At 43.8% G+C, this 25,656-nt stretch overlaps 2 protein-coding genes across 2 annotated transcripts in view; one reads left to right on the forward strand and one right to left on the reverse strand.

Moving 5' to 3' along the window:
• Positions 1-1,782: 1,782 nt before the first annotated feature.
• On the forward strand, positions 1,783-15,889 carry LOC135522908 (thioredoxin domain-containing protein 5-like). The gene is made up of 10 exons (XM_064949598.1): positions 1,783-2,135; positions 3,209-3,361; positions 4,032-4,137; positions 5,799-5,895; positions 9,416-9,531; positions 9,815-9,901; positions 10,046-10,195; positions 10,857-10,939; positions 11,113-11,239; positions 13,962-15,889. Exons 1-10 carry the CDS (start codon positions 1,948-1,950, stop codon positions 14,082-14,084), a joined length of 1,230 nt encoding a protein of 409 aa, XP_064805670.1. The 5' UTR covers positions 1,783-1,947; the 3' UTR covers positions 14,085-15,889.
• Positions 15,725-25,656, reverse strand: part of LOC135522907 (bone morphogenetic protein 7-like) — a 59,581-nt gene continuing 49,649 nt past the window's right edge. The window contains exons 5-7 of the mRNA XM_064949597.1: positions 24,066-24,142; positions 18,459-18,569; positions 15,725-18,359 (exon numbers count right to left, since the gene is read on the reverse strand). Of these exons, the coding sequence (XP_064805669.1) occupies positions 18,210-18,359; positions 18,459-18,569; positions 24,066-24,142 (338 nt within the window). The 3' untranslated portion in view covers positions 15,725-18,209. The remainder of the gene's footprint in view (positions 18,360-18,458; positions 18,570-24,065; positions 24,143-25,656) is intronic.

Below are 25,656 nucleotides of genomic sequence, written 5' to 3' on the forward strand. Positions count from 1 at the left end.
CTTAACACTCTCTACTTTCTTTGTAGAATAATAGTGAAGACATCAAAACTATGAAGTAACACATATGGAATCATGTAGTAACAAAAAAAGTGTTAAACAAATCAAAATATATTTTAGATTCTTCAAAGTAGCCACCCTTTGCCTTGATGACAGCTTTGCACACTCTTGGCATTCTCTCAACCAGTTTCATGAGGAATGCTTTTCCAACAGTCTTGAAGGAGTTCCCAGATATGCTGAGCACTTGTTGGCTGCTTTTCCTTCACTCTGTGGTCCAACTCATCCCAAACCATCTTAATTGGGTTGAGATCGGGGGATTGTGGAGGCCAGGTCATCTGATGCAGCACTCCATCACTCTCTGTGGTCAAGTAGCCCTTATACAACCGAGAGCTGTGTTTTGGGTCATTGTTCTGTTTAAAAACATATGACAGTCCCACTAAGCACAAACCAGATGGGATGGCGTGTCACTGCAGAAAGTTGTGGTAGCCATTTTTTATTTTACCTTTATTTAACTAGGCAAGTCAAGAACAAATTCTTATTTTCAATGACGGCCTAGGAACAGTGGGAACAGTGGGTTAACTGCCTTGTTCAGGGTCAGAACAACAGATTTGTACCTTGTCAGCTCAAGGATTTAATCTTGCAACCTTTTGGTTACTAGTCCAACACTCTAACTACTAGGCTAAGCTGTCGCCCCAACCAGCCATGCTGGTTAAGTGTGCCTTCAATTCTAAATAAATCACAGACAGTGTCACCAGCAAAGCACCCCCACACCATCACACATGCAGAGATCATCCATTCACCTAATCTGTGTCTCACAAAGACACAGAGGTTGTAACCAAAAATCTCAAATTTGGACTCATCTGACCAAAGAACAGATTTCCACCGGTCTAATGCCCATTGCTCTTGTTTCTTGGCCCAAGCAAGTCTCTTCTTGTTATTGGTGTCCTTTAGTAGTGGTTTCTTTGCAGCAATTTGACTATGAAGGCCTGATTCACACAGTCTCCTCTGAACAGTTGATGTTGAGATGTGTCTGTTACTTGAACTTGGTGAAGCATTTATTTGGGCTGCAATCTGAGGTGCAGTTAACTCTAATGAATGTATCCTCTGCAGCAGAGGTAACTCTGGGTCTTCCATTCCTGTGGCGGTCCCCATGAGAGCCAATTTCATCAAAGCGCTTGATGGTTTTTGTAACTGCACTTGAAGAAACTTTCAAAGTTCTTGAAATATTCTATATTGATATATTGACTGACCTTCGTGTCTTAAAGTAATGATGTACTGTTGTTTCTATTTGCTTATTTGAGCTGTTCTTGCCATAATATGGACTTGGTATTTTACCAAATAGGGCTATTTTCTGTATACCACCCCTACCTTGTCACAACACAACTGTTTGGCTCAAACACATTAAGAAAGAAAGAAATTCCAAATTATATTTTACTAAATTTACCTGTTAATTGAAATGCATTGAAGCTGGTTGAGAGAATGCCAAGAGTGTGCAAAGCTGTCATCAAGGCAAAGGGTGGCTACATTGAAATATCTCAAATATAAAATAGATTTGGATTTGTTTAACACTTTTTTGGTTACTATTTGATTCCATGTATTATTTCGTAGTTTTGATATCTTCACTATTCTACAATGTAGAAAATAGTAAAAAGAAAGAAAGAAAAACCCCTTGAATGAGTAGGTGTGTCCAAACTTTTGACTGGTACTGTCGATATACATAGCCAATTATGTCTATCCTACTTGTGAAAGCATCTGGATTTAAACTTGTTGGAGCTTGTTAAAGAAGTGTTTGAAGTTTCAGCAGTGGCGCGACGCCACTGATCTGTATATAATGTAGATTTCATCTCCACCGTGTAGAGCGTCTCGTCGTGCGTGGGTCCTATCCACACTCTTCAAAGGTCAGCGTTAGTGATATTCACAGACAGACCAGTGGCTCAGCAAGACGGGATCATGGCCTCCTCAGCACTGAATTGCACACATTTTATGTTGTGTTTTATTTATTGTTCGTTACTTTTTGGTAATATATTTTGCGATGCTGATGCTGAAGAAGATGAACATGCCAAACATACGTATACAGTGGATATGTTCAACGATGCTGTCCCAACCGCTCCCCACTTTGTCATGTTCTTCGCCCCTTGGTAAGCAAACTCGCTAGGTAGTGTGCCGTTTGTAAAGTTATTGACAATATTTAGATGGATACCCTATTTCTTCACTAATATATCCGATTTTCCAAGTTGTCAGAGGGGCTACAGTAACCGCTAACTTGCAGCTAGCTAGCGCAGCTTTTTGTTGCCGGCTAGCTGTCTAAATAGCTAACTAGTCAGCCAAGTTGTATTATTTATTTTTTTTGCTACAAATGTTAACTAGGACTTGTATATAACATCTTATCCATCATTGCATAGATGACAAGTCATTATAATCTAGCTAACAAATCACACGAAACCAGAACTACGCTAACGTCAGTTAGCATGTTTTGGTTGGTAATCATTAGCGCCTTGGAAACTTATTTAATTAAACTTGTGAACTTTCTGAAGTCACGATTAAACTTGGACTGACTCGTCCTTTAACGTTAGTTGACACAGTCGCTAGTTACATGCCCAGTGTTTTATTTTTATTTAAATATTGTTGTATATATTATTTTTTTCCAAGGTGTTCAGTTTTTGTCGCACATTTTCTACTATATAACAGCTAGCCTAGCTAACAGTAGTGGACCATTTCAGGATGTGACCGCTTACGTGGCAAGCACTGATTGATGTAACTGTGTAGACGGGCAGGCACTAAAGATGCCTAAAAAAATATACCCACGTTTTTTGTTTTTGTGTTGAAAAAAATCTTATTGCTGTATTAAAATGCCATTTATATATATATATATCTCTCTTTTCTGAAATGTAAGCTTATAGACAACATTGTGGTTCTTCATCACTTCACAGGGGTGTCTTTACTTTACCTCACCGAATACAGTTACAAGCTGACCCCACACTGCACAATGGCTATGTATATAGACAGCATCTCAAAGAAACACAAAATGTGTGAATAACTTAAGTCGGACGAATATAAGGCGGGACATTCTATTTCCATAGAAACATGAAGACAGTTAAGCATATGGACTTCAATAGGAGTATTAACAGAAACACTGTTAATTCCAGGCAGAACTGTGAAGCCTGTACCACCTCAGGAGAAGGACTTTGAAAGAACTGTGTTTTGCTTCCAGGTGTGGTCACTGTCAGAGGCTACAGGGGACATGGAACGAAATGGGGGACAAATACAACAGCATGGAGTCGCCGCCCGCCTACATCGTAAAGGTTGACTGCACTCAGGATGTTAAGTTCTGCTCCAATGTCCACGGCATCAGGGGCTACCCCACGTAAGTACAGGGTTGTATTAATTAGGGCACACCATAGCAAAACATTTTGAAATGTTGCGCAATAGAACAGTTCCTTACTGGATTTCTTATTTGAGAAGTTCATGTACTACCTTGGTGTATCTTCATTTTACTCCTGGGCTCCCGAGTGGCGCAGCGGTCTAAGGCCTGCATCTCAGTGCCAGAGCCATCACTACATTCCCTAGTTTGAATCCAGGCTGTATCACATCAGGCCGTGATTGGGAGTCCCATAGGGTGGCGCACAATTGGCCCAGCGTCGTTCAGGTTTGGCTGGGGTAGGCTGACTTGTCTAGTTAAATAAAATATCAATAAATATATATCTTCATTTTGCCACTGGGATATGCATTTTCATTTTGCCACTGGGGTAAATCATGTAGCTAGATTTGATTACTTATTGACCGATAGCAGTGAAACATTAACATGAATTTAGTAAAATTTTTACACACCTTGTTTTGCAGTGTATGTTGTAAAAGCGGAACCTGGACCCGAGTGTGCTTATAAAATCTTCTGTCATTAAAAACAACGTTCAGTTTCATGTAATTACAAAGGAATTGACCGGTTAAGTGTATTGTGAGTGTGTCAGTCATCTTACACAGCAGTGTGGCCTAGTCATTGAGGCGAATGACCTCGTTGACCCCTGTGTTGTCTGTAGGCTGAAGCTGTTCAAACCTGAGCAGGAGGCTGTGAAGTACCAAGGCTCCAGGGACCTGCAGTCTATGGAGACCTGGATGCTCAACACATTGCAGGACGAGCCTGTGGTAAGTGGGCGGAGTTACATGCATCCTATCATCTCATCTGAAATGGCTTCTCCTCCTCGTTTCCTTCATCTGATATGAATGCGTTGGACAGGTGATAGCAAAGGAACAGTGGAACGACAACCTTGTTATCGCTTCCTGTTTCCACGCTTCCACTTTTTCAACCTGTTTTCAATGGGAGGAAAGGAGGTGATGAAAGGTTGTCACTTTAACCAGGGATCATCAACCAGGGTTTAGCCACGGGACGATTTTTAAACCAGGAATCATCAACCAGGGTTTAGCCACGGGACGATTTTTAAACCAGGGATCATCAACCAGGGTTTAGCCACGGGACGATTTTTAAACCAGGGATCATCAACCAGGGTTTAGCCACGGGACGATCAGGCCAGTCAAGTTCTTCCACACAGATCTCGACAAACCATATCTGTTTGGACCTCGCTTTGTGCACAGGGGCATTGCCATGCTGAAACAGGAAAGGGCCTTCCCCAAACTGTTTCCACAAAGTTGGAATCACTGTATTGTCTAGAATGTCGTTGTATTTCCCTTCACTGGAACTAATGGGCCTAGCCCAAACCATGAAAAACGTCCCCAGATCATTATTCTTTCTCCACCAAACTTTACAGTTTGCTTGCTCTGCTATGGAAACCCATTTCACTAGTTCCTGACAAACAGTTTTTGTGCTGACGTTGCTTCTAGAGGCAGTGTTTGGAACTCGGTAGTGAGTGTGAAAGCCAAGGACAGATGATTTTTACATGCTTCGACACACGGCGGTCCCATTCTGTTGGTGTGTGTGGCCTACCACTTCGTAACTGAGCCGTTGTTGCTCCTTGAAGTTTCCACTTCACAATAATAGCACTTACAGTTGATCGGGGCACCTCTAGTAGGGAAGAAATTTGACAACTGACTTGTTGGAAAGGTGGCATCCTATGACTGTGCCACGTTGAAAGTCACTGAGCTCTTCAGTAAGGCCTTTTACAGCCAATGTTTGTCTATGGAGATTGCATGGCTGTTTGCTCGATTTTATACACTTGTCAGTCACACCTGAAATAACTGAATCCACTCATTTGAAGGGGTGTCCATATACGTTTGTGTATATATAGTGTAATTGCACAAGTGAGCCCATAGGTTAATCAGCAGGCATGGTGATGTTGCCTTAACTCCAGCCTTTGAGCACAGCACGCTAACTATTGTATGATGATCCCTGCGCTTGCTAATTGTGAAAGAGTAGAACATGTGTAACATTTGTAGCCAGCACCATATGACTAAACGTTATGCCCATGAGATAGGAGACGATGTGAATATATTATGCTTACTGAAATTAAATTCCATGTGACCCCCCCCCCCACCCCATTCAAATCGGCCTTACTGATTTGAACTTTCGTAACTACATAATATTTGTCTAAAACATAATCATTTCATACCTTGCCTCCATCTGTAAACAATCACATATCTCTATTGGAACAGGTTTCCAAAATTTAAATCCTATGTTTTCAGTCTTTTATGTCCAACAATAAATCATTGAAAACTTGGGGTCCAAATTAAAATCCGCCAGTTGGAGATCCCTGCGTTAAACGTTTCAGACCATCTGAATATAACCTTCAGACTAATGTTACGTGATGGCAGTCTTTATTTGGTGTGTGGCATGATGTTCTGTGGGTTTGCAGGAGCCAGAGACTGAACTGGAGCCTCCCAAAGCCCCAGAGCCCAAGCAGGGCCTGTTTGATCTCACTGCTGGCAACTTCAAGGCCCACATCGCTAAAGGTAACGTGGGGGAGGATTGGGATCTGTCAGTGCAATATACATATGCCAACAGTCTCTTTATAGCCTGGTCCCAGATCTGTTTCTGATGTCTCGCACCATAGGAGTTGGTAAGGCCGCACAAACTGACCTGGGACCAGGCTTGTCTATTTATACCTGAAATATAACATATGTTCCTTAACGCAACTGTTTTTGTAAGCTGCATACGTCCATTTTCTACAGCGATTAACATAATTTAGATGCTGTCATTCCCTTAAAAACCATAACGCAATTCACTCTACATTTATCTCATGCAAACCGCATGTTTCCGGTCACTGGACGAGCACAACAAAAATAAATGGTGGTCACCATAAATGTCCTGCTGAAATTGCAGCTTTTCAGCCTGGTTTTGAGTTGAATGTTTTGTTTGAGAAAGAAAAATAAATGATTCCTGTTTTGGGGGAAAAAGACAGGATATGAGAGGATCTTTTAAGAGGAATGTTTGTGTCCAACCTTTAAATGGTGGCAAGATGGACTGTGACGAAATTGCGTAATGGGTAGCATTTAACCTCTGAGCTCTGTGTATTTTAGTCTACGGGCCAGTAACGCACAGGCTTTTTTTTTTTTTTTTTATATAGTTGATGTAATTTCTCATGTTATTCCATCAACTAAATACCCATCCGTAAGCTGAAACGCTCTAACTTGAGTTAATGTTTTATTTATTTATTTTATTTCACCTTTATTTAACCAGGTAGGCTAGTTGAGAACAAGTTCTCATTTGCAACTGCGACCTGGCCAAGATGATAAAGCGTAGCAATTTGACACATACAACACAGAGTTACACATGGAATAAACAAAACATAGTCCATAATACAGTAGAACAAAAGTGTGTATATATACAGTGAATGCAAATGAGGTAAGATAAGGGAGTTAAGTTAATAAATAGGCCATGGTGGCGAAGTAATTACAATATAGCAATTAAACACTGGAATGGTAGATGTGCAGAAGATGAATGTGCAAGTAGAGATACTGGGGTGCAAAGGAGCAAGATAAATACGGGATGGTGATGAGGTAGGTAGATAGCCCATCTGTTTACAGCCCATCTATGTACAGGTGCAGTGATCTGTGAGCTGCTCTGACAGCTGGTGCTTAAAGCTAGTGAGGGAGATGTGGGTCTCCAGCTTCAGAGATTTTTTTTTCAGTTCCAGTCATTGGCAGCAGAGAAGGAAGGAAAGACGACCAAAGGAGGAATTGGCTTTGGGGGTGACCAGTGAGAGAGACCTGCTGGAGCGCGTGCTACGAGTGGGTGCTGCTATGGTGACCAGTGAGCTGAGATAAGGCTGGGCTTTACCGAGCAGAGGCTTGTAGATAACCTGTAGCCAGTGGGTTTGGCGACGAATTACATACAACTGTAAAATACTTAAATTCTGTGCTTTCAGATTGTAGCTACCCTGACTAGAGGTCGACCGATTATGATTTTTCAACGACGATACCGATTTATTGGAGGACCAAAAAAAGCCGATACCGATTGATCAGATTTTTTTTATATATATATATATATTTGTAATAATGACAATTAAAATAAGTGTTCATTCAGTATTGTTGTAACTTAATATAATACAGCAATAAAATCAATTTAGTCTCAAATAAATAATGAAACATGTTCAATTTGGTTTAAATAATGCAAAAACAAAGTGTTGGAGAAGAAAGTAAAAGTGCAATATGTGCTATGTAAGAAAGCTAACGTTTCAGTTCCTTGCTCAGAACATGAGAACATATGAAAGCTGGTGGTTCCTTTTTAACATGAGTCTTCAATATTCCCAGGTAAGAAGTTTTAGCTAGTAGTTATTATAGGACTATTTCTCTCTATACCATTTGTATTTCGTATACCTTTGACAATTGCATGTTCTAATTGGTACTTTAGTATTACCAGCCTAATCTCGGGAGTTGATAGGCTTGAAGTCATAAACAGAGCCATGCTTAAAGCATTGCGAGGAGCTGCTGGCAAATGCAGTGAAGTGCTGTTTGAGTGAATGCTTACGAGCCTGCTGCTTCCTACCACCGCTCAGTCAGACTGCTCTATCAAATCATAGACTTAATTATAATATAATAATGCACAGAAATATGAGCCTTAGGTCTTTTAATATGGTAAAATCCGGAAACGATCATTTCGAAAACAAAACGTTTATTCTTTCAGTGAAATACGTAACCGTTCTGTATTTCATCTAACTGGTAGCATCCTTCAGTCTAAATATTGCTGTTACATTGCACAACCTTCAATGTTATTTCATAATTACGTAAAATTCTGGCAAATTAGTTCGAAACGAGCCAGGCGGCCCAAACTGTTGTATATACCCTGACTCTGCGTGCAATGAACGCAAGAGAAGTGACACAATTTCCTGGTTTAGTATTGCCTGATAAGAAATTTTATTAACTAAATATGCAGGTTTAAAAATATATACTTGTGTATTGATTTTAAGAAATGTGTTGATGTTTATGGTTAGGTACACTGGTACACTGCTTTTTTTTTCGCGAATGCTCTTGTTAAATCACCTGTTTAGCGAAGTAGGCTGTGATTCAATGATAAATTAACAGGCACCACATAGATTATATGCAACGCAGGACAAGCTAGATAATCCAGTAATATCATCAACCATGTGTAGTTAACTATTATGTTAAGATTGATTGTTTTTTTATAAGATACGTTTAATGCTAGCTAGCACCTTACCTTGGCTCCTTGCTGCACTCACCTAACAGATAGTCAGCCTGCCACACAGTCTCCTCGTGGAGTGCAATGTAATCGGCCATGATCGGTGTCCAAAAATGCAGATTTCCGATTGTTATAACTTGAAATCGGCCCTAATTAATCGGCCATTCCGATTAATCGGTCGGCCTCAACCTTACTGAACATTATTAGGGGCGGCAGTGTAGCCTAGTGGTTAGAGCGTTGGACTAGTAACCGTAAGGTTGTGAGTTCAAACCCCCGAGCTGACAAGGTACAAATCTGTCGTTCTGCCCCTGAACAGGCAGTTAACCCACTGTTCCCAGGCCGTCATTGAAAATAAGAATTTGTTCTTAACTGACTTGCCTGGTTAAGTAAAATAAATAAAATAAACTGTTTTTTTTAATTGGTACTTTTTACCCCTTTTTTATTCTCCACAATTTCCGTGATATCCAATTGGTAGTTAGTCTTGTCTCATTGCTGCAACTTCTGTATGGACTCGGGAGAGGCGACGTTCGATGAGCCTCCGAAACATGATCGGCCAAGCCGCACTGCTTCCTTAACACGCTGCTCGCTTAACCCGGAATTCAGCCGCACAAATGTGTCGGAGGAAACACTGTACAGCCGGTCTAACCTGGACGATGTTGGGTCAATTGTCTCCCGGTTGTGGCCAGCTGCGACACAGCCCGGATCTGTAGTGATACCTCGAGCGCTGCGATACAGTGCCTTAGACCGCTGCGCCACTCGGGAGGCTTACTGTACATTTTATATGATGTTTTCCAGTATTAACTACAATCTTTCTTGTTCCTCTCTTCTTCGCAGGGTCCCACTTTGTCAAGTTCTTTGCTCCCTGGTGCGGTCACTGCAAGGCCATGGCCCCGACCTGGGAACAGCTGGCCACCAGCTTCGAGTACTCAGACGACATCAAGATCAGCAAGGTGGGTGACAAGTCACCGGCAGGGGACTAGAGCGCCATGTTTGTCACATGTGGACCAGTCCAGGATACAGAACTTATGACGACTCGTTTGTACAGTAGAATGATGCGATACCCTTCAACAAATGTTATTTATGACTGCGGTTTGATGTTTTGCATTGGACTGACAACCCAGTGGTAGTATAAGTCACTGCATGTTCATATTTCCACATGAAAAGCACAACTGGCTTTACCAGCTGGATATGCTGAATGAATTCTGATTTAACTAGTGTGTTGTGATTGGCCAGGTGGACTGTACCCAGCACTATGACGTGTGCTCTGAGAACGCTGTGCGTGGCTACCCCACACTGCTCTTCTTCAAGGATGGAGAGAAGGTACCTAGTTTGGTTGGGTACCTCACTGAAGAAGACATTGTGTTCTGTAACCCATTCATGTTTGTGAGGAGCTATGACTTAATTAATGACCCATTTATTGAGTCAGTTTGTTAACCCTTTGCGGTGGTGGTGTTGTCTGTCCAGGCAGACCAGTACAAAGGCAAGCGGGACCTGGACTCACTGAAGGACTTTGTGGACAACCAGGTCAAGGCTGCTGCTGCTGTTAAGGAGGATGATGAACACCCACATGCCAACGAGATCCCAGTACCCAGCGACGAGCCCGCCAAAGAGGAGGTACTACAGTGTGTGTGTGTGACTTTCTCTCAGGCATAATGGGGCCAAGCACATGTGCCTTCCCGATTTAAAATACTCCACATGCTATGTTGTGGGTAAATGCCTACGTGGAGATCTATTTTTGGGGCCGGGCACCGTGTTGAGTGTGTGGGCAGCACGTTTTCACAGCTTCCCTCTCCAGATACTTAATAAGTGAATAAGATCTCAGGCTAATGTTTTAGCAGTGAGATTACCTGGCCAAAATGTTCGACACAGTCTACTGCAGACAAGATTCCAGGCATAGGCCTCTGCTACACAACGGTTAACTAGACGTCTCAATTATGGGCAGGTTAGCTATTTTTGTGTTTGCAATGCTCTGGATAAGAGTGTCTGCTCAATGCCATTTGTTGTTATTATTATAATTGAATGATAAGTGTGAACGGTGACATCACTAAAGTCTAAACCTTGGAACAAAGACATGACACGTGTGGTTGAAGGACAGATCTGATGCTACTTCCAATAAAAACGTAGAACTCGATTGATCTCGGCTGTCCGGTTTATGAACTTAAGCTGCTACTTTGATTTACTGGTCTTGTGGACGTATAAACCAATACAGGACCATGAATGATACAACCTAAAATATATATATATTTTAATTTTTCTTCTTTCTTCCCCCTTGCAGTCAGGCGTAGTTACACTCACAGAGGCCAACTTTGACGAGACGGTGGCCAAGGGTCTTGTATTCATCAAGTTCTATGCGCCATGGTAAGAAACAGCTCCTTTATGAGCTATTAAATCCACATGTATGTTCTATTTAAACCATCTCACCGTATGAAATGTACAATATTTAAGGCGATTTGACTTGGTGATTTACTTAAAACGAGGCACCGCCACTAGAAGACATAACCATAAGTTACGTAACCTCCCGTCCTCTCCAGGTGTGGCCACTGTAAGAGTCTGGCACCTACCTGGGAGGACCTCTCTCAGAAGGAGTTCCCTGGCCTGACTGTCAAGATTGGCAAAGTGGACTGCACAGTGGAGAGGACAATCTGCAACAGGTTTTCAGTAGGTGTTCTATATTGTACATTGACTGTCTGGAGCTGAGAGATGGCTCAGAAATAGCGCTAGTGAAGTCTTCCATGCTCCTGGGGTGTGAACAGCAAGACGTTGAGATCCTGCAACTTGAGACATGCTGTCGTTCTAAACACACAAACGACAGCAGATGTGACCCAGGGCCACAGGAAGCAGAAGCGGTGAACTGCAGTAGCGGAGGTTGTGATCTCTGGCTCCACAGCCACCTCATTGTAGGATTGGTTGATCAGTGGTGCTGGAATGGTGGATCTGACTCCCTCATTGTTCTTTAAGTCAATGACCATCACAACCTTTATCACTAGGGCAGTCCATGGTAGGACCATCTAAGGTTGTCCATGGTAGGACCATCACAACCTTTATCACTAGGGCAGTCAATGGTAGGACCATCTAGGGCAGTCCATGGTAGGACCATCACAACCTTTATCACTAGGGCAGTCCATGGTAGGACCATCACAACCTTTATCACTAGGGCAGTCCATGGTAGGACCATCACAACCTTTATCACTAGGGCAGTCCATGGTAGGACCATCTAGGGTAGTCCATGGTAGGACCATCACAACCTTTATCACTAGGGCAGTCCATGGTAGGACCATTTAGGGTAGTCCATGGTAGGACCATCGCAACCTTTATCACTAGGGCAGTCCATGGTAGGTCCATCTAGGGTAGTCCATGGTAGGACCATCTAGGGTAGTCCATGGTAGGACCATCACAACCTTTATCACTAGGGCAGTCCATGGTAGGACCATCTAGGGTAGTCCATGGTAGGACCATCGCAACCTTTATCACTAGGGCAGTCCATGGTAGGTCCATCTAGGGTAGTCCATGGTAGGACCATCTAGGGTAGTCCATGGTAGGACCATCACAACCTTTATCACTAGGGCAGTCCATGGTAGGACCATCTAGGGTAGTCCATGGTAGGACCATCGCAACCTTTATCACTAGGGCAGTCCGTGGTAGGACCATCGCAACCTTTATCACTAGGGCAGTCCGTGGTAGGACCATCGCAACCTTTATCACTAGGGCAGTCCGTGGTAGGACCATCGCAACCTTTATCACTAGGGCAGTCCGTGGTAGGACCATCGCAACCTTTATCACTAGGGCAGTCCGTGGTAGGACCATCGCAACCTTTATCACTAGGGCAGTCCGTGGTAGGACCATCGCAACCTTTATCACTAGGGCAGTCCGTGGTAGGACCATCGCAACCTTTATCACTAGGGCAGTCCGTGGTAGGACCATCGCAACCTTTATCACTAGGGCAGTCCGTGGTAGGACCATCGCAACCTTTATCACTAGGGCAGTCCGTGGTAGGACCATCGCAACCTTTATCACTAGGGCGTTCTCTGGAATTTCCCCTGACTCAAGGCCATGGGGTCAGTAGTCCCTTCAGCGGCTAACAGGTAGAAATTAATTAATTTGTAATTCACACTGCTAAACAATAGGGACGTAACAATTCACCAGTACCCTTTGGCCCCCCGATTCAAATGTTTAAGATACAAGTGCATCGGTCCGCTGACCCCCCCCCAAACTGATCCAAATGTAGAGTGCATCCGTCAGAAAATAAATTCAAACTTAACGAATCAGCGGTTCACTAAAATGTTGTGCTCATATTACGTACTACCATCCGAAAACACCATCTTTTGTGACATCTGATGCGTCCTCTCTTTCAGTGTGGAACTGTGCTGAGTCGTTTGCATACCAGACAACCCAAGGCAATATCAGTAGCCTAGTCAAATTGAGCATTGTGCCCAGCTTCGCACGCTGTACCAACACAAAGTAGGCATCAGTAGCCTAGTCCAACTGAGCACTGTGTCCGTCATCATCTGGGGCGGTGTGTCGCATATCATCGGACTATGCTTGTTATTGTAGGCAATCTCAACGCTGTGCGTTACAGGGAAGACATTCTCCTCCCTCATGTAGTACCCTTCCTGCAGGTTCATCCTGTCATGTCCCTCCAGCATGACAATGCCACCAGCCATACTGCTCGTTCTGTGCGTGATTTCCTGCAAGACGGGAATGTCAGTGTTCTGCCGTGGCCAGCGACGAGCCCAGATCTCAATTCCATTAAGCACGCCTGGGACCTGTTGGATTGGAGGGTGAGGGCTAGGGCCACTCCCCCCAGAAATGTTCAGGAACTTGCAGGTGCCTTGGTGGAAAAGTGGGGTAACATCTCACAGCAAGAACTGGCAAATCTGGTGCAGTCCATGAGGAGGAGATGCACTGCAGTACTTAATGCAGCTGGTGCCCGCACCAGATACTGACTGTTACTTTTGATTTTGACCCCCCCCCCTTTTTGTTTATGGATACAATATTCCATTTTTGTTAGTCACATGTCTGTGGACCTTGTTCAGTTTGTCTCAGTTGTTGAATATTATGTTCACTCAAATATTTACACATGTTAAGTTTGCTGAAAATAAACGCAGTTGACAGTGAGAGGACATTTCTTTTTTTGTCCTGAGTTTAGATGGTTCATGCGTGGTTTTCAGTGAGAGAACATCCACATTCCTTCGGCATTGACATCTGAAGGAATGTGGAAGTGATAAGGTGAAGGAATTGCAGAGCTCGGTGAAATTGAGACCATATTACTTATCCATTCATTGCCTTCACATCAGCAATCACTGAAGAGGTCGGGGCTAGCTAGGGGTTGTTACCTTAGTGGATGTCAGACTTGAACCTTTGTCCTCTTTCCCTCCTACAGGTGAGTGGGTACCCCACCCTGTTGATGTTCAGAGCGGGTGTGCAAGGTGAGGAGCATCATGGAGGGCGCGACTTGGAGAGCCTGCACGGCTTTGTGATGAAGCAGGCCCGAGACGAGCTGTAGCACTATCCAATCAACATCCGTCGATACTTCTTTCCTCCCTCGCACAGCGTATCTGGCCAATGAGAGGAATCCTCTCTCCCATAGAGGCTAGCTCTGTTCTCTCTCTGCTTTCCTTTCAGAAAGCAGTAGAATCAAGACACTTAAAAAAATTAATAAATAAAAACACTCTGTAATGTCTTGTTTTACCCCCCCCCCCCCCCCTTTGTTTCTGTTCTAATCCAATAGTTTGTGTGACTGTATTTGTTTGGGCTGCCTAGTTCCTCTGTTCTTCTGGAAATGAAATGATGTGATCGACAACCACTTTTTGCCAGCGGTACATAATCAGTCAGACCTTGACAATGCATACCGTTATAGTCATCCCAACTCAAGGACGGTCGTCGTATATTGGTGCCTGCCGGTTGTATCAAAAACTGTTGGATTAACCTGACTGAGTTTGTCTGAAATTTCAAAAATGTTATTTTTGGTTATTTTTAAAAATATTTTTTTTTAAGGAAATCATGCTGATAAATCACGAGCCACTTATGTAATGGTACTGCAGCAAAGAGGTCAGAGCCGCGTGATGTTGAGCGTTAAGTTGACGGTACTTCTCATTCCATGCCAGTAACGGCCTAACTAACTTAACTCTCAGGGACACCCAGTTCCCGACCTACTCCATACTATCTCTTTATCAACTATATTTGTATCCCACTTGAGTTTCTGTCCCTCCAACTGCTTGTTGGCTATGTCGGGGAAGGCTGCAGGAAATTACTTTTCAGTGTTTTGTGTCAAACTGCCCTTTTTGTGTGTTCCTCTGACATCGTAAATGTGCTACAAAATGTCTGGATGTAGACCTTTTTTTTAAATATATATGTATGTATATGTTTGCTGTGAAGCTTCAGTTCGGTCCCGACCGCGGCCCAATATCAGGTGCTGTGTTGGTGTTACCACGGTTTTTATGAACAATGATTGTGGTCATCAGTTTGTACACTCAAGTCAGGCCTTTTTGAATGGATGAAATGGAATCTACCAGTTTGGGTCATTACAGGACAACTGTATTTGTCATTAACTCCATGTTTGACACAAAGTCCCTCAAATGGTTTGCAAGGGATTGTGTCAAATGTACAACAAAAAAAATATATATATTTAAAAAATGGTTTTCTACGGCTAGTTCATTAGAATGGAACATGTCCTTGTGTAAATGCAATATTTCACAAAGCTCATTTTAATATTCTGTTCTATTGACGAAGCATCTATCAGGCCCCAGTGTGAAACATTTTACCAGTGAAGCACAAGAATGCCACAACATTAGTGCTATGGTCACTTTTACTTTGGGTTTATCGACCTTTGGAAAACAAAATCTGGAATGTTTGGTTTACCTCGTATGCTTGGAAGAGCAAAAACAGAATACCAAAAAAATATATTTTCCACCCACATAATGATCAATTATATTTCACTTGTTTAGTCAGTAAGATATGATGACAATGTTGATTTTTCCTTCTTTCCAGATGTAGTCTAAGTCTTTGAATATGCGTGTGTGCTATTCTGGGGCTTTTTTTGGGGTGAATCAAAAGATTGTATGTTCATGGAGTTGCTGTATGAGGCAGGTTTTACATTCAATGCTCAATTAAGGGAAACAAATGCATTCAGAGGCTAACCACGTATTGTTAGTACAATCTTTATGGATAGCACATGGTCTAGTCAGACTCCAGTGAAGGAAAGCGGTGGGGGGGGGGGGGGGTTTCTGGGTTGTACACTGCCCATGAATTTTGTAAACAAAAAGCAAGTTGTAACATGAGATTTTGTAATAAAATGTCTTTTTCCAAAAATAGTTTGTATTTTTCATTTGTTCACATTTCTCAGTAATATGGCATGACATTTTAAGAGGTGCAATAAATAAGCTGAAAATGTACAAGTATTTACACACAAAAAAGTCTAAACATGATCACAAATGTAAACAGCAGCTTACCAGAGGTATATTTTGTGATTTCGGATTTTCTTTTGGCACAAGGGTATCCAATTTTCGGGCTATAGTCAAACTTCTGTTTATTAACCCATATGTCAATGTCTTAGCATGTTTTGAATGTTTGTCCTCGAACAAAGTTCAGTAACATGCAGTTGATCTGTAAGTGCATTGACAGTTCCTATTCCTTTCAAATGAACAAAACATCAATGACAAATGGTCATAAACCACACAGAAGCTAATTTCAGAAAATCGGTCCTAAACATTTGATCAGCTGGTTTGACCAACAAATGTTTTTTTCCACTCTGCAGGTTTTTGGGAATAATATGTTAACTGAGATTGGAATAACATGGAGATTGCAGTTTGCGGTACGTCCGAGGGATGAGGTGAAAGTCGTCTTTGGAGCGGTATGTCAGCTGAGGCACAACCTGCTACCTGATGAACCAGTTCAGTGAAATAAACTCTGCATGAGCCTGGCAAATATTGACCAAATTAAGATATTTTGAGGAGTTCACAACTAAAATAGTATGTGGTCGTTTCCGTTCGGCCTATATATTTTTGGAAGCCAGGTGAATATGGTGGAAAAGCTTACGAGTACAATACATAACGAGGAGTAGGACATATCTCTTTACATGAACTAATGTAGCGTGACAAATATTACAACATCAGCAGATTGTTGATGATAAAATCAGGCTTTGGTTAGTCAGACAGTATAATTTATTCATACGATGCATTGGGGAAGTATTCAGACCCATTGACTTTTTACACATTTTGTTACGTTACAGCCTTACTCTAAAATGGATGTTTTCTTTTCCTCATCCATCTACACAAAATACCCATAATGACAAAGCAAAAACTGAAATATCACATCGCTAATTTCAGGTCTCTCCAAAGATGTTAGATCAGGTTCAAGTCCGGGCTCTGGCTGGGCCTCTCAAGGACATTGAGACTTGTCCTGCGTTGTCTTGGCTGTGTGCTTATTTATGGCTGTTGTCCTGTTGGAAGGTGAACCTTTGCCCCAGTCTGAGGTCCTGAGTGCTCTGGAGCAGGTTTTCATCCAGGATCTCTCTGTACTTTGCTCCGTTCATCTTTCCCTCGATCCTGACTAGTTTCCCAGTCCCTGTCGCTGAAAAACATCCCCACAGCAGGATGCTGCCACCACCATGCTTCACCGTAGGGATGGAGCCAGGTTTCCTCCAGAAGTGACGCTTGGCATTCAGGCCAAAGAGTTCAAACTTGGTTTCATTAGACCAGAAAATATTGTTTTTCATGGCCTGAGATTCCTTTAGGTGCCTTTTGGCGAACTCCAAGAGGGCTGTCATGTGCCCTTTTACTGAGAAGTGGCATCCGTCTCGTCACTACCATGAAGGCCTGATTGGTGGAGTGCTGCAGAGATGGTCGTCCTTCTGGAAGGTTCTCCCATTTTCATAGAGTAACTCCGGAGCTCTGTCAGAGTGACCTTATGGCTTGATTGTTGCTCTGACATGCACTGTCAACTGTGGGATCTTATATAGACAGGTGTGTGCCTTTCCAAATCATGTCCAATCTACCACAGGTGGACTCCAATCAAGTTGTAGAAACATCTCAAGGATGATCAATGGAAACAGGATGCACCTGAACTCAATTTCTAAATACTAATGTAAATAAGGTATTTGTTTTTTATTTGTAATCAATTTGCAAGCATTTCTAAAAACTTGTTTTCACTTCATCACTTCATAGGGGTATTGTGTGTCGATTAGATATAAAAACAAATTTAGAATAAGGCTGTAAGGTAACAAAATGTGGAAAAAGTAGAGGGGTCTGAATACTTTCTGAATGCGCTGTAATTAGGCTAATGCTGTCTCCCCCATGTAGATTTCTACATGTTTTCTGTGTCATTCGACCACATCTGACGGGATTGGCTACCCGCGCTGAGATAACATTGAGTCAATTCCCCTACGTCTTCGAGTTGTTTTGTTGTAATGAAGCCAGTAGCCGTCGGAGAATTTGAACATCACTTGGATGAGAGAGAGTGGAAAGCAGCACATTGGTCTGGTCCTTTATCAGTTCCTCCCTCACCCTGAGTATGACAGAGGGTAGTACACACACTGACATACAGGCAGACCCAGGATGTCGTGTTCACACAGTCTCCGCTGCAGCCCGCGTCGCGGTCAGGTGACCGTGACGACGCAGCCATTTGGCGGTCGTCAGTGGCAACCACAGGCCCTGACCACCATGTTCTTGTACTTCTTCAGGATGACGTTGGAGTTGTCGTCGAAGTAGAGCACGGAGATGGCGTGCAGCTTGGTGGCGGCGCAGCAGGGCTTGGGCACGTTCTCCGGGTTCATGAGGTGGACCTGGGAGGCGATGACAAGGTCAGAGGTCATAATATATACCACTTTTTTTTTAGCATTATTAGCTCTCAGCAGTTTTATAAGCCTTCTTGGACCACTCACCAGTGTCTGCACAATGGCATGGTTGGTGGCATTCATATGGGCGTTGAGGGGGAAGACACACTCTCCACCACAGTAGTTGGCAGCGTAGCCCTCAGGTGCAATGATCCAGTCCTGATACAATCACAAGAGGAAAAACATTCGATATGGCTAACCAATCTGGTTAGCACAACAAGCATCATAATGGTCTGCAGTGTGTTCAGCAGGCTCTGTGAATGGGACGCTGAGGCAGTAGTACTCTGTGCATATGTCTCAGTGGAGGCTGCTTAGGGGGAGAACGGCTCATAGTAATGGCTGGAACGGGGGAACGAATGGAATGGCATCAAACACATGGAAACCATGGAAACCATATGTTGGATGCATTTGATACCATTCCACTCATTCTGCTCCAGTCATTACCACGAGTCCGTCCTCCCTAATTAAGATGCCACCAACCTCCTGTGTGGTGTTTATTTGACTGACTGTTGAAGAGTTTGATAAAACAGTGCTCGTTCTGCAGTGTCAGTATACTGGCACGAGGTCCAAAGCTCTGTGTTGTGTATCACAGTAGTTCTCTCCCTCAGTTCCAACTGGGTCTCTAGATGTAGTCACAGTAGTTCTCTCCCTCAGTTCCCTGGGTCTCTACATATATCACAGTAGTTCTCTCCCTCAGTTCCCTGGGTCTCTACATATATCACAGTAGTTCTCTCCCTCAGTTCCCTGGGTCTCTACATATATCACAGTAGTTCTCTCCCTCAGTTCCCTGGGTCTCTACATATATCACAGTAGTTCTCTCCCTCTGTTCCCTGGGTCTCTACATATATCACAGTAGTTCTCTCCCTCAGTTCCCTGGGTCTCTACATATATGACAGTAGTTCTCTCCCTCTGTTTCCTGGGTCTCTACATATATCACAGTAGTTCTCTCCCTCTGTTCCCTGGGTCTCTACATATATCACAGTAGTTCTCTCCCTCTGTTCCCTGGGTCTCTACATATATCACAGTAGTTCTCTCCCTCAGTTCCCTGGGTCTCTACATATATCACAGTAGTTCTCTCCCTCTGTTCCCTGGGTCTCTACATATATCACAGTAGTTCTCTCCCTCAGTTCCCTGGGTCTCTACATATATCACAGTAGTTCTCTCCCTCAGTTCCCTGGGTCTCTACATATATCACAGTAGTTCTCTCCCTCTGTTCCCTGGGTCTCTACATATATCACAGTAGTTCTCTCCCTCTGTTCCCTGGGTCTCTACATGTAGTCACAGTAGTTCTCTCCCTCTGTTCCCTGGGTCTCTACATATATCACAGTAGTTCTCTCCCTTAGTTCCCTGGGTCTCTACATATATGACAGTAGTTCTCTCCCTCTGTTCCCTGGGTCTCTACATATATCACAGTAGTTCTCTCCCTCAGTTCCCTGGGTCTCTACATGTAGTCACAGTAGTTCTCTCCCTCAGTTCCCTGGGTCTCTACATATATCACAGTAGTTCTCTCCCTCTGTTCCCTGGGTCTCTACATATATCACAGTAGTTCTCTCCCTCAGTTCCCTGGGTCTCTACATGTAGTCACAGTAGTTCTCTCCCTCTGTTTCCTGGGTCTCTAGATGTAGTCACAGTAGTTCTCTCCCTCAGTTCCCTGGGTCTCTACATGTAGTCACAGTAGTTCTCTCCCTCAGTTCCCTGGGTCTCTACATATATGACAGTAGTTCTCTCCCTCTGTTCCCTGGGTCTCTACATATATCACAGTAGTTCTCTCCCTCAGTTCCCTGGGTCTCTACATGTAGTCACAGTAGTTCTCTCCCTCAGTTCCCTGGGTCTCTACATATATGACAGTAGTTCTCTCCCTCTGTTCCCTGGGTCTCTACATATATCACAGTAGTTCTCTCCCTCAGTTCCCTGGGTCTCTACATATATGACAGTAGTTCTCTCCCTCTGTTCCCTGGGTCTCTACATATATCACAGTAGTTCTCTCCTCAGTTCCCTGGGTCTCTACATATATCACAGTAGTTCTCTCCCTCTGTTCCCTGGGTCTCTACATGTAGTCACAGTAGTTCTCTCCCTCTGTTCCCTGGGTCTCTACATATATCACAGTAGTTCTCTCCCTCAGTTCCATGGGTCTCTACATATATCACAGTAGTTCTCTCCTCTGTTCCCTGGGTCTCTACATATATCACAGTAGTTCTCTCCCTCAGTTCCCTGGGTCTCTACATATATCACAGTAGTTCTCTCCCTCTGTTCCCTGGGTCTCTACATATATCACAGTAGTTCTCTCCCTCAGTTCCCTGGGTCTCTACATATATCACAGTAGTTCTCTCCCTCTGTTCCCTGGGTCTCTACATGTAGTCACAGTAGTTCTCTCCCTCAGTTCCCTGGGTCTCTACATATATCACAGTAGTTCTCTCCCTCAGTTCCCTGGGTCTCTACATATATCACAGTAGTTCTCTCCCTCAGTTCCTGGGTCTCTACATATATCACAGTAGTTCTCTCCCTCTGTTTCCTGGGTCTCTACATATATCACAGTAGTTCTCTCCCTCAGTTCCCTGGGTCTCTACATATATCACAGTAGTTCTCTCCCTCTGTTCCTGGGTCTCTACATGTAGTCACAGTAGTTCTCTCCCTCAGTTCCCTGGGTCTCTACATATATCACAGTAGTTCTCTCCCTCTGTTCCTGGGTCTCTACATATATCACAGTAGTTCTCTCCCTCTGTTCCCTGGGTCTCTACATATATCACAGTAGTTCTCTCCCTCTGTTCCCTGGGTCTCTACATATATCACAGTAGTTCTCTCCCTCAGTTCCCTGGGTCTCTACATATATCACAGTAGTTCTCTCCCTCTGTTCCCTGGGTCTCTACATATATCACAGTAGTTCTCTCCCTCAGTTCCCTGGGTCTCTACATGTAGTCACAGTAGTTCTCTCCCTCAGTTCCCTGGGTCTCTACATATATCACAGTAGTTCTCTCCCTCAGTTCCCTGGGTCTCTACATGTAGTCACAGTAGTTCTCTCCCTCAGTTCCCTGGGTCTCTACATATATGACAGTAGTTCTCTCCCTCTGTTCCCTGGGTCTCTACATATATCACAGTAGTTCTCTCCCTCAGTTCCCTGGGTCTCTACATATATCACAGTAGTTCTCTCCCTCAGTTCCCTGGGTCTCTACATATATCACAGTAGTTCTCTCCCTCTGTTTCCTGGGTCTCTACATATATCACAGTAGTTCTCTCCCTCTGTTTCCTGGGTCTCTACATATATCACAGTAGTTCTCTCCCTCTGTTCCCTGGGTCTCTACATATATCACAGTAGTTCTCTCCCTCAGTTCCCTGGGTCTCTACATATATCACAGTAGTTCTCTCCCTCTGTTCCCTGGGTCTCTACATATATCACAGTAGTTCTCTCCCTCAGTTCCCTGGGTCTCTACATATATGACAGTAGTTCTCTCCCTCTGTTCCCTGGGTCTCTACATATATCACAGTAGTTCTCTCCCTCTGTTCCCTGGGTCTCTACATGTAGTCACAGTAGTTCTCTCCCTCAGTTCCCTGGGTCTCTACATATATCACAGTAGTTCTCTCCCTCTGTTCCCTGGGTCTCTACATATATCACAGTAGTTCTCTCCCTCAGTTCCCTGGGTCTCTACATATATCACAGTAGTTCTCTCCCTCAGTTCCCTGGGTCTCTACATGTAGTCACAGTAGTTCTCTCCCTCAGTTCCCTGGGTCTCTACATATATCACAGTAGTTCTCTCCCTCTGTTCCCTGGGTCTCTACATATATCACAGTAGTTCTCTCCCTCTGTTCCCTGGGTCTCTACATATATCACAGTAGTTCTCTCCCTCTGTTCCCTGGGTCTCTACATGTAGTCACAGTAGTTCTCTCCCTCTGTTCCCTGGGTCTCTACATATATCACAGTAGTTCTCTCCCTCTGTTCCCTGGGTCTCTACATATATGACAGTAGTTCTCTCCCTCTGTTCCCTGGGTCTCTACATATATCACAGTAGTTCTCTCCCTCTGTTCCCTGGGTCTCTACATATATCACAGTAGTTCTCTCCCTCAGTTCCCTGGGTCTCTAGATGTAGTCACAGTAGTTCTCTCCCTCAGTTCCCTGGGTCTCTACATGTAGTCACAGTAGTTCTCTCCCTCTGTTCCCTGGGTCTCTACATATATCACAGTAGTTCTCTCCCTCAGTTCCCTGGGTCTCTACATATATGACAGTAGTTCTCTCCCTCAGTTCCCTGGGTCTCTACATATATCACAGTAGTTCTCTCCCTCTGTTCCCTGGGTCTCTACATATATCACAGTAGTTCTCTCCCTCTGTTCCCTGGGTCTCTACATGTAGTCACAGTAGTTCTCTCCCTCTGTTCCCTGGGTCTCTACATATATCACAGTAGTTCTCTCCCTCTGTTCCCTGGGTCTCTACATATATCACAGTAGTTCTCTCCCTCAGTTCCCTGGGTCTCTACATATATCACAGTAGTTCTCTCCCTCTGTTCCCTGGGTCTCTACATGTAGTCACAGTAGTTCTCTCCCTCTGTTCCCTGGGTCTCTACATATATCACAGTAGTTCTCTCCTCTGTTCCCTGGGTCTCTACATATATCACAGTAGTTCTCTCCCTCAGTTCCCTGGGTCTCTACATATATCACAGTAGTTCTCTCCTCTGTTCCCTGGGTCTCTACATATATCACAGTAGTTCTCTCCCTCTGTTTCCTGGGTCTCTACATATATCACAGTAGTTCTCTCCCTCAGTTCCCTGGGTCTCTACATATATCACAGTAGTTCTCTCCCTCTGTTTCCTGGGTCTCTACATATATCACAGTAGTTCTCTCCCTCTGTTCCCTGGGTCTCTACATGTAGTCACAGTAGTTCTCTCCCTCAGTTCCCTGGGTCTCTACATATATCACAGTAGTTCTCTCCCTCTGTTCCCTGGGTCTCTACATATATCACAGTAGTTCTCTCCCTCTGTTCCCTGGGTCTCTACATGTAGTCACAGTAGTTCTCTCCCTCAGTTCCAACTGGGTCTCCTAGGATGTATCAGTGCAGGAAAATGTACAAATACCTGTGGAATCACTCATGGAGCATGTAGTTACTAAAATCTCATCCTTTTTTGCCTCTCTCTCTCTCTCTCTCTCTCTCTCTCTGTGTGTGCGTGTGTGTCTCTCTCTCTCTCTCTCTTTCTCTCTCTGTCTCTCTCTCTCTCTTTCTCTTTTCTCTGTGTGTGTGTGTGTGTGTGTATGTGTATGTGTGTGTTGGCACTTTCTCTCGAGATGTCAGTTCTGTCTTAACAGGGGGTTCATTGTTTTGCAGGACTACGTGGCTGCATGTTTTCCCCTCCACTAACCTGACTGAGTTCACAGGCCACTTAAACTCTTACAAAATGCCCAGAAATGCTTCTTAAAATGGTTATTAAAGCAGTATAAAAGCCTGTTTGTTTGTCTGCTGTCTTCTACCAAATGTCTTCATTGACCTTCTTTGACATGAGATTCTGGCCTTGTTTCTGTCTTGTATTGTATTGGTAATGAGATGAACTACAGGTTGTTAACTCTCTTTCACTCTGCTCAAATGGGATAGTTACACGTGGAATTATGGGTACTATCGTCCCTCTTAGTCCAATAGTGTGTCACTGCATTACTGGGGGTGAGTAAGATGCTTACCTGCCAGCCCAGCTCCCGGAAGCTGACGTAGAGCTCATGTCTCCTACAGGCTGTGTTATGGTCACTGCTGTTGTAATCTAAATGGGAAGAAAGAACTAGGAGAATAAGTCAGGGTTGAATCATAATCATATCCACCTCCGCTCTCATATATCGGACTGGGTAGTGGATGATATGTGTCTGGCTGTAGAGTGTCACAGTAAGGTGTGTTATAGTGTGTCTGGCTGTAGCGTGTCACAGCAACGTGTGTTACAGTGTGTCTGGCTGTAGCGTGTCACAGTAAGGTGTGTTACAGTGTGTCTGGCTGTAGCGTGTCACAGTAAGGTGTGTTATAGTGTGTCTGGCTGTAGCGTGTCACAGCAACGTGTGTTACAGTGTGTCTGGCTGTAGCGTGTCACAGTAACGTGTCTTATAGTGTGTCTGGCTGTAGCGTGTCACAGTAACGTGTGTTATAGTGTGTCTGGCTGTAGCGTGTCACAGTAACGTGTGTTACAGTGTATCTGGCTGTAGCGTGTCACAGTAACGTGTGTTATAGTGTGTCTGGCTGTAGCGTGTCACAGTAACGTGTCTTATAGTGTGTCTGGCTGTAGCGTGTCACAGTAACGTGTGTTACAGTGTGTTTGGCTGTAGCGTGTCACAGTAACGTGTGTTACAGTGTGTTTGGCTGTAGCGTGTCACAGTAACGTGTGTTACAGTGTGTTTGGCTGTAGCGTGTCACAGTAACGTGTGTTATAGTGTGTTTGGCTGTAGTTCACAGTAACGTGTGTTACAGTGTGTCTGGCTGTAGCGTGTCACAGTAACGTGAGTTATAGTGTGTTTGGCTGTAGCGTGTCACAGTAACGTGTGTTACAGTGTGTTTGGCTGTAGCTTGTCACAGTAACGTATGTTATGGTGTGTCTGGCTGTAGTTCACAGTAACATGTGTTACAGTGTGTTTGGCTGTAGTTCACAGCAACATGTGTTACAGTGTGTTTGGCTGTAGTTCACAGCAACATGTGTTACAGTGTGTCTGGCTGTAGTTCACAGTAACGTGTGTTACAGTGTGTTTGTCTGTAGTTCACAGTAACATGTGTTACAGTGTGTCTGGATGTAGTTCACAGCAACATGTGTTACAGTGTGTCTGGCTGTAGTTCACAGTAACATCATATGTTATAGTGTGCAATAGAGGATTTTAAGTGCCTCACACTCTCTTGAAGATAAATTCATTTGAAAGGTTGCCTAATTGAATTAGTCAGTGTTTGGGTGCATTGGGTTGGATGCCGATGACAAGCGTGTTTATAACTGTCGTCCTCTCGCTCCGCAGTTTGTTTTAATCATCTCCCTCTCGTCCCGCCCATCCGCAGAGTCACAGAGTTAGGGACTCAGCGAGTGTCAACAGGTATGGTGTTTCAGAGGGGAAGGTCATTGCTGGCACGGCGTTCTGAGGTCAAAACGGGTGACTCAGACTTTCCACTGACGACGTTCCACTTGCTGATTTTTTTTTTTTTTTGGGTTCGTTCCCCACCCCCCTACTAAACAGAGACAGTGAGGACAGCTATGACTTCAGGGTTTTTTGCATTCTCCCCCCCCCCTTCTCTATTAAACAGAAAGTGAGA

Source organism: Oncorhynchus masou, chromosome 30, assembly GCF_036934945.1.
Source record: "Oncorhynchus masou masou isolate Uvic2021 chromosome 30, UVic_Omas_1.1, whole genome shotgun sequence".
Taxonomy (NCBI): Eukaryota; Metazoa; Chordata; class Actinopteri; order Salmoniformes; family Salmonidae; genus Oncorhynchus; species Oncorhynchus masou.